Here is a 9400-nt window from a genome sequence, read left to right as displayed (position 1 = left end):
CAAATTTGGCTTGAATTGGGTACCATGAATGTCTTAAATGGTCAATTAGGTTCAAATACAAATCTTCATCTGAATGAAACAGTCAATACCAATGTAATACCATTACCGCACCTATTCCACCCAATCCCAGTGACACCAAAATTGCACAATAGATCTGCTGAGTCTAAAGCAGGATAACATACATTCCTAGTCCATACATAGGGTTGGTATTTCCTATACCGTGGCACCTCGTGACAATCTAAATCATTGTTTGAATTACAATTTTTGCAATAGCATGGAAATGAGTCAACAAAAAGCAACCAGAATAAATTTGGTCCGTGGGGAAACAGCATATTCATCTTTCACAGTTTGTAGGTTCAAAATAACGAGACCAAGGGTACAACCAACCCCCAGCTCATAATTAAGAAGAAAACAAGGTACAATAGTTTATTTGCCCCACAAAATAGATCAATGAGATTTAATCTGTCCCACAGTGGTCGAACCCTATGCTATTTGCGCAGTTAGAACAACATGTAATAGTGGAGGGCTGAAGCTACATGAACTACTGATTACTCATTAGCATAAACTGAAAATGATAGTGGCAGAAGCATGCTATATAAACAACAATGCTGGAATCATAAGGCATTATTAAGACGATCGAGTGATTAAATTATTAAACGGAACAACAATATCCATAGCAATGTCACATAGGCATAATTTGTAACTAGAGCGGCTAAGGCAAGGCTCAAGCTGAGCAATGCGCTACAAAAACATAGCATGCATAATAACCTGATTTCTTCTATACATGGCGGCAAAGGGTGGAAGCACGTCATCGGATACATCTCATTCAGTGCCCAGCGGCGGTAGCATCCTCAATGATCAACCTGAGCCTTCGGCTCAACACATCAAGCTCATCAATCCTCTGCGCCCTCCATCGCCTGGCGAGTTCGCTTTCCTGGGCATTGCCACCGTTGACTATTCCATCGGCCTTTGCCTCTCTCAAACACTCCTCAAATACATCCAGCACGGCGCTTGCCATGCGATGCTCGCTGCTACGCGGCAGCAATACATTGCAGTTACCGTTCTGACCGGTACCTCCATTGTTCATAGCATTTTGGGGATTACCTCCATTGTTGACAGCATTTTGGGGAGCTGCGTCGTTGCCAACAACTCCATCGTCACCGGCAACAACTCCATTGTCACCGACATCGGTGAGAACAGCCATTGTCTCAGCCTGGTCCAGCGCAATCCCGTCCAAGGTAATCCCATCAAGGTTGCCGTCGGCAACAAAGGCGGCACCCTCGTCAAAATAGAGGTGGTGGCCGCTCTCCTGCTCAAGATACATCACATCCTCGGCGCCGTTGTCATCGGGGAAGGCGGCGCCGGGGGTGGAGGAACCGATCCCATTGTAGCCATGGGAGTTGCTGTCCCCCGAGGGGGCCGGGACGTCGAGCGGCACGACGGCAGGGTTGGAGCGGCGGCGCTTGTTCCCCGAGGAGCCTGCGGGCGCGGCGGCGGCGGCGAAGGGCGAGGTGGCGGCGTTGGCGGGGTCCCAGAGGCGGGAGCAGAGGTGGAGGACGTCGCGGTCGTGCGGGGCGAGGCGGGCGGGGTCGAGGCCCCTGGCGACGCGGGAGGAGACGTTGCGGTGCTTGTTCTTGAGGCGGCGGAGCTTCTCGGAGAGCTGGGAGCGGGTGTAGGGCTGCGGCATGGACTCGGAGAAGCGGTCGTAGAAGACGTTGAGGTCGCGCGGGAAGACGAGGCCCTGCGCGCCGCAGCCGAGGAGGCCCTGCAGGAAGCGCAGCTCGTCGGACTCGGACCAGATGCGCTGGAACTTGAAGGGCGGGTTCTGGCCGGAGGAGGCGGCGCCGGCGGAGGAGGAGGGCGAGGAGGAGGGGCGCGGCGGGGAGCGGCGCTTGATGGGGAGCTTGCGCGCGGCGGAGGCGGGGGACGGGGACGGGGTCGGGTGCGGTGCGGTCGGGGTCGGGGTGGGGATCTGGTTGGGGTTGGACGGGAGTAGCGGTGGGGGTGGGAGTGGGAGGGTTTGGTCCGAGGCCATGGATCGAGCCGAGCGAGCCCCGCCCCCGACCTCTCCCTCTCTCTCTCTCTCTCTGGGAGGCGAGACGTGGTGGGGGGTCGATCTGTGGTGGGTGGATTGGGTCGCGCCGCGGCCGGACGGGGGGTTGGCTGGATTGATTGGGTTGGGGGTGCGGCTCCGAGGATGGAGACGGCTAGACCTAGACGAGTAGAGTAGTACTAGACGGGACGGGACGGGGTAAAGGTCGATCGCTTGGGTGCGCGTCTGTGTGGTGACCGGTGGGGGGTGGGTGGCCACGGGTATGTGCACCGACGCGTGGGCCCGACACTGGGTTGCTCGTGAGTGACTAGGGAGAATCAGGGCCGGGCCGGGCTGGGCTCCGCAGAGCCGACCCCAAGATGAAAAGCCCGGGTGTAGTCAGGCCCGGCCCGACAACATAGATTAAAACAAAAAAAATGTTGTTGCTAAAAAAAATGTTTTCCGTAATAAAATGATGAGGCACTCTACCTTTTTATCTCTACTTTTAAGGAAGGGTTGGTAGTCTCCCCTCATTCCCATCAACCGTCGGCAAACCCTATATTATGCCCACGTGCATTATACAGGGACATTTAGGGTGTGTTTGGTTCCTTGTGTAGCTACAGGCTGCATTGCATGGGGCGTCCTGGGTGAGCTTGGCCTGGTTGGGCTGATGCAAGTATGACCAGAGATGGCTGTTTGGTGAACTTGCATGATATTGCTGCACCACGAGCAGGTTTTTCTGAATTTTGCTGGTCTTGCCATATCATTGTTTGCTAGCTACTTGAGCGATATATGGCTAGTACCTAATCCCGTCATGACCAAAACTGCATTGCTCCATTAGCTATCTCCCATACTTGAACTGAAACAGAGGAGATGGATCGACCAAGTTGCGCAGACTCGACCGATGTTGCCGCGAGTCACCGTGCAAAGGCACTGATCGTTTCCTTCAGTGAGGAACGCGGTGACGCAGCAGCCCGGGGTAACGAGATCTGGAGCTCAGCAGCTCCAGACGGTGGGACGACGACGGCAACAACGATGCTTGGTCGAGGACGGCGGCGGCTGCAACCCTTGGTCGAGGACGACGGCGACGACACTTGGTCGAGGACGACGGCGGCGGCGACGGCACTTGGTCCAGGACGGTGGCGGCGGCGATGCTTGGTCGAGGACGACGACGGCGGCGGCGCTTGGTCGAGGACGACGGCGGTGGTGCTTGGTCGAGGACGGCGGCGGCGGCTACCCTTGGTCGTGAACGACGACGGCGACGACCAACACTTGGTCGAGGACGACGGCGGCGCTTGGTGGAGGTTGACCGCGGACAACGGGGTTTGACGGCAGCCGCGGCGACGTTTGGTCTAGCGACGAAGAGATGAAAGATACGAAGCAGAAGAAAAACGAACGAGCCAGAGCCTGCATGCGAGAAACGCGAGAAACTTGCGTTTCCCTCAGCCTGGCTGGGAGGCCTTCATTTGCATCCACGGACCAGGCTCACCAGCCCATGCAGCCTACCAAACCATTCAAGTTTTGCATGGCGGGTGCGAGCCACATGCAAACCAGAAAACCAAACACCCCCAGTTGAAGCGCGGCCAAGTTGGGCCAGCCCATTTGGCGCGTGCATTAACTTAATCAAATGGCACCTTCCCAAAACTATGCCATGCATTATAAATCATTCAAATCAAATCGTAACAAAATCTCAACTAAATCAATACTTTCCTACTACCCAAATCAAATCAATTCTTACCAAAAACATCAACTATAATCAAACTTGGCTGGCCTGACGCATCCACACATTTTTTTTATTTTTTGTACGTTTTGTTTTTTGGTTTCCTTTTTTCCGTTTCATTTTTTATGACCAACCTATTATTTTGTGCTCGGCATATTGTCAGAATTGATAATGTACCAAAACAAAATCCAATCAAATTGGCACTTTCCAAAACAACGTCGTGCATTAACTCAATCAAATCAAAACAAAATCTCAACTGAAACCAAACAATCCTTCCCTTCCACTACTCATACCCAAACACAAAGCAAATCTTACCAAAACATTAACAATAATCAAATTAAGCCAACCCATTTGATGCATGCGTGCGTTTTCCCCCTTTTTTCTATGTTTCATTTTCTGGCTTCGTTTTTACCTATTGATTTTTTTTCTATGACTAACCTATTATCTTGTGTTCGACATACTATCAGAATCGACACAAACCTATACGCCATGGTGAGTTTGGTAGCATTGCCTTTATTCCGGTTAAACCTTCCCCACCGACTTTTTTTCCATCCCACCAATTAATTTAAACCGTTTTAAGCCACTAATCTAATTAATCCGGTTTTTATCTGCCAAATCTGCACAAATCATGTAGATTGATTTTCAATATATTTAGTAATGTTGTTATGTAAAGGAATCAATCATGGTGATCTCTAATCAATCTTTACAAACCAAATCTATGGAGAGGAATCAATGCTTGGTAACACAAGGCAACATTTATGAAAGGAATCAACCATATGTCTATAATCACTCTCTCTTTTATTATTATAGGACAATTTATTATTAAATGACAATCCGTAGTAGCCCTCATTGGTACCCACGACACCCACCGATCGAAGGGATACCCTACCAATTTTTTTATTGTTCCCCTCCCCACTGGTTTAGTGAATCTTTTTCCCTGATTCAGCCTACACCGCACGAGCCTTCCCTCTCTCTCTCTCTCTCTATCTATCTATCTATCTATCTATCTATCTATCCTTAGTGGTCGATTCCCCTTCGTGTAAGGATCTTCCTACATAATGAGGTTGCGCCTTCGCCGCTCAACTCCTCCTCTCCCCTTGACTAGGGTCTCTATATCTAGCTGCATGCACCATGCACACCTAACTATGGATGCCACCCATCTTACTCCATGGTGAGCGACCCCGACCCCCAACAACGACATGTGCCCGCTCTACCGCGTCTCAAGGGCCAGGTGGTAAGGAGGATGTGGAGGAGTTGTGGCATCGTGCTCTCCACCAAAGATTTAAAGTCGTCTGACCTACAACACCCGCTCAATGCGGCTCATCCACACTCGGTCCTTCTATTGTTGATGTGTCGCAGGAGCCTCCGTGAAGGCGGCGACCAACAAATATGAAACTTGATGTATGATGATAATGGAATTGTTGTCGATTAGACCTCTTTTGTGTTTCTTGGAATTAAATGGTTTTCCATAGAATATGAAAATTGAGTATGACATTTGTTGAACTAAAAATAATCTGGCGAGCAATACTAAAATGAAGACTAACTTCTTAGACATTCCTCGTGGTGGTGGCAGCCCTGGCGGCATCATGAAGCAGCGAGTGTCGGCGGCGACGACTACAACATCTCAGAGTGGTAGGTGGCGGTTGTGGCCCTAGGGAAGCGTGTAGGCGGAGATGTTCCTCATAGCCAGCATCTGGATCCGCTCCATTCAGTCCTGCCAGACCTTCTCGGCCGTGACTCATGACAAAGGCAGCGACCTACCTATGGATGTCACCCTTCTTCCGCCATGGTGAGCTGAAGGAAATATGCCGTAGAGGCAATAATAAAGTTGTTATTTATATTTCCTTTTATCACGATAAATGTTTATTATTCATGCTAGAATTGTATTAACCGGAAACTTAGTACATGTGTGAATACACAGACAAACTGAGTGTCACTAGTATGCCTCTACTTGACTAGCTCGTTAATCAAAGATGGTTAAATTCCTAATCATAGACATGCGTTGTCATTTGATTAACGAGATCACGTCATTAGAGAATGATGTGATTGACTTGACCCATCCGTTAGCTTAGCACGATGATCGTTTAGTTTGTTGCTATTGCTTTCTCCATAACTTATACATGTTACTATGACTATAAGATTATGCAACTCCCGAATACCGGAGGCACTTAGTGTGCTATCAAACATCACAACGTAACTGGGTGACTATAAAGATGATCTACAGGTGTCTCCAATGGTGTTTGTTGAGTTGGCATAGATCGAGTTTAGGATTTGTCACTCCGTGTATCGGAGAGGTATCTCTGGGCCCTCTCGGTAATGCACATCATTATAAGCCTTGCAAGCAATGTGACTAATGAGTTAGTTGTGGGATGTTGCATTATGGAACGAGTAAAGAGACTTGCCGGTAACAAGATTGAACTAGTTATGATGATACCGACGATCGTATCTCGGGAAAGTAACATACTAATGACAAAGGGAACAACGTATATTGTTATGCGGTTTGACCGATAAAGATCTTCGTAGAATATGTAGGAGCCAATATGAGCATCCAGGTTCCACTATTGGTTATTGACCGGAGATGTGTCTCGGTCATGTCTACATGGTTCTCGAACCCATAGGGTCCGCACGCTTAACGTTCGATGACGATTTGTATTATGAGTTATGTGATTTGATGTACTGAAGGTTGTTCGGAGTCCCGGATTAGATCACGGACATGACGAGGAGTCTCAAAATGGTCGAGACATAAAGATCGATATATTGGAAGGTTATATTCGGACATTGGAAATGTTCCGAGTGATTCGGGTATTTTTCAGAGTACCGGAGAGTTACGGGAATTCGTCGGGGGAAGTAGTGGGCCTTAATGGGACATACGGGAAAGGAGAGAAGGGCCTCAAGGGGTGGCCACGCGCCCCCCCATGGCAAGTCTGAATTGGACTAGGGAGGGGGCGGCGCCCCCTCTCTTTCCTTCCTCCTCTCCTACTCCTTTCTGTGCGTTTTTTCTTAAAAAAGTTCAAAAAAAAAACTGCAGCGCGCATGCGTCGGCCGGCCGAACACTTTAGCCCGTGCGTTTTTCTCTTTTCTATTTTTATACGTCTATGTTTAATCCCACATTGCCTAGTCTGTGACCTCTAAACCTCTTTTCGACCTATAAATATAGATCCATAGAGCCTCCAAAAATCATCCGATTCGGGTTAAATCAATATTTTGGTTTGACTATATTCATTAAAGAAAAATATTTTTCTCCTCTCCGGCGGGACTTCTGGAAATTGTCTCCTCTCTCCGAAGTCGTCTTTTCTCTACCTTATAAAGGTATCTTTCTTCATTTTTCTTTTTATACTTACGTAGTTTATTATTTCTATACTAGTACGACAGAACAATTAGATTATCAATTAGCCTCTGTATTTATACATTAGACCTAGAATTCTTTTAGCCGTAACTATTTTTCTTTCGTAAAACAGTTTGGCCCTGATTTTTCCAATAGCGATACCTTTTTACCCATTCATCCAAATTAGATGAACCAGCGCCTATAGTTTCGTCTTGTTTTCACCTATCCAGTGAACCTGTCACATCAACTTTTTGAAATTTTCAAATTTCGAAATTTGTTCAAATTCATATTCAAACTTATTTTGATCATAACTTGAGTTTCGTAACTCTGATTTAATTGATTCTTTTTCCTAATTGAAGCTCTTGACCTAAACTTTACGATGAGACCAAATTCGCCCAATTTTGGTACTATTAGAAATTGTTTTCTGTTGCAAGAGTTATTTGCATGTTTTCGAAGTTTTCCGAGATCTTTTCTTCGATTCTTTTGTATGAGTGCTTATGTATGAAATTGCTTGCTTACGATAGATTGACCGTAGTGTGATGAGTAGAACTATCAGGAGTTATAAGTGCGAATCATCTTCATCAACAGTACAAGGCAAGTTCACACTTTGATCATGCCCCATTATTACCCAGTTTTTATGCATTAGTTTCAACCCTCAAACATTGCATAAGCAGGATTGATAATATGTGGGTATTTGGGAAGTAGTTGATGAGGTAGGAACCTATTGCCTTTTATTTCAAACCATGAGTGTTACTACGTTATGCTTATACTGCTATCCTATGCTCGTAGACATGGTTTGGTTTGAGAGAATTCATGAAAGATGTGAGAGATTATTGTTAACTAAGGTTTAACTTAAGGTGGCTACTCTAATACACATCTGGGTGGATTGGTTGGGGCACCCTGGAGCACCCAGTGGTTTGCTCGGGCACCTGGAGAACCCAGTGCTTGCCCAAGGGGATCCCGGAGTACCCGTGTGATCACCCTATGGAATGCCACCCAGGCTCAAAGGGATCATAAGATTATTCATGCTAGAAGCTTCTGTGTGCAGCCACAAGCCATTATGGGCTCTGGCATAGTTGAGTAAGTTGTGGGAAACCTTTCCATGATGGGCTAGCAGATGAAGGGACTGTAGGTGTCCCAGCCTATCTATCGGTTAAGGGGACCTCTTCAGAAAGACTGTGTCTCGGTCATCCATTTCTCAAACACCATGCAGTGCGAGCAACACAATGGGGGAGATTGAGTCTTGTGGGGAAAAGTTTGCAAACCTCTACAGAGTGTACAAACTAATCATGATTAGCCGTGTCCCCAGTTATGGACATCTTGAGTATCTTGTACTTGAATTATTATGTTGATCTCATCACTTTACTTAATTAATTTGTTGGGTTATAATTATTATTTTGGGATTGAGCTGGAGGAACCTTCTCAATAATTTCAACCAACTTTGTAGTTAAAAATATATATTCCTTTGTTGTAGGGAAAAATTAGCTTTATGCAAAATTAAACTTAGAGCCTCCACCAGCCAAATATGCATGTAGTGTTAGCCATTATTTCAACATTGCTCTACAGTGTGAAATTGCTAGTACATTCAATATACTGACCTACATGGCTACAATGTCTCATGTTGCAGGAATCTTACGACGAGTAAGTGATACATTAGGGTTACGATTTCTACACTCAACTTTGCCATTGGTGTTGATGGGAATCCACAACCTTATTGTTACTTCCGCTTTATGGATTGAGGTAATAGTATTTACGTTACTTTATACATGTGATTTACCTCTGTTATAAATCCTCGAGTATTGTGTGTGTCAGCATACCGACCCAGGGATGACACTTAAGCATAAAGACTTGACCGTCTGAGATCGGGTCGCTACAAGATGGTATCAGAGCACATGTTGACTGTAGGACGTGGCCCCTAGAAAATGGCAAGCCCATAGGAAATATCTTTTTTCTAAAACTTTATTTTCAAAAAGATCTTTTACCTCTCTTCTTTTCTGAGGTTTATCAAATATTCCCTTTTAGTTAGACTATACCCCTTTCCCCTTTTGGATTATACGAAGATTTGACTGACGAGACCACTCCAAGAAGGACAAAATATCGAACAACTAAGACCACTTTGGAATGAAGAGGATTTTACCGGGCATTAGAATAATGGAAACTACAACGGTTGAAGACTCCGAAGACTAGGAGAATTTGAAGGTTATGAGGAATTTCCAGATTTGTATGACCTAGGAAGACTACCCTTATGGAACTTGTGAGACTATTGAAGCTGCCAATACCTGAGATCAAGGTGTGTCGGAGAAAGACCGGAACATGGAGCATT

At 46.5% G+C, this 9400-nt stretch overlaps 1 protein-coding gene across 1 annotated transcript; it reads right to left on the bottom strand.

The window, feature by feature from the left end:
• Positions 1 to 624: 624 nt before the first annotated feature.
• LOC125550377 (probable transcription factor At5g28040) lies at positions 625 to 2167 on the bottom strand. Its single transcript, XM_048713361.1, has one exon. The coding sequence runs from the start codon at positions 2033 to 2035 to the stop codon at positions 827 to 829; it is 1209 nt and encodes a 402-aa protein (XP_048569318.1). The 5' UTR covers positions 2036 to 2167; the 3' UTR covers positions 625 to 826.
• Between the last annotated feature and the right edge of the window lie 7233 nt (positions 2168 to 9400).

The sequence above is a fragment of the Triticum urartu genome, chromosome 4, assembly GCF_003073215.2.
Source record: "Triticum urartu cultivar G1812 chromosome 4, Tu2.1, whole genome shotgun sequence".
Classification (NCBI taxonomy): Eukaryota; Viridiplantae; Streptophyta; class Magnoliopsida; order Poales; family Poaceae; genus Triticum; species Triticum urartu.
The sequence above is the reverse complement of the archived record's forward strand: the minus strand, read 5'-3'. Positions and strand labels throughout refer to the sequence as shown.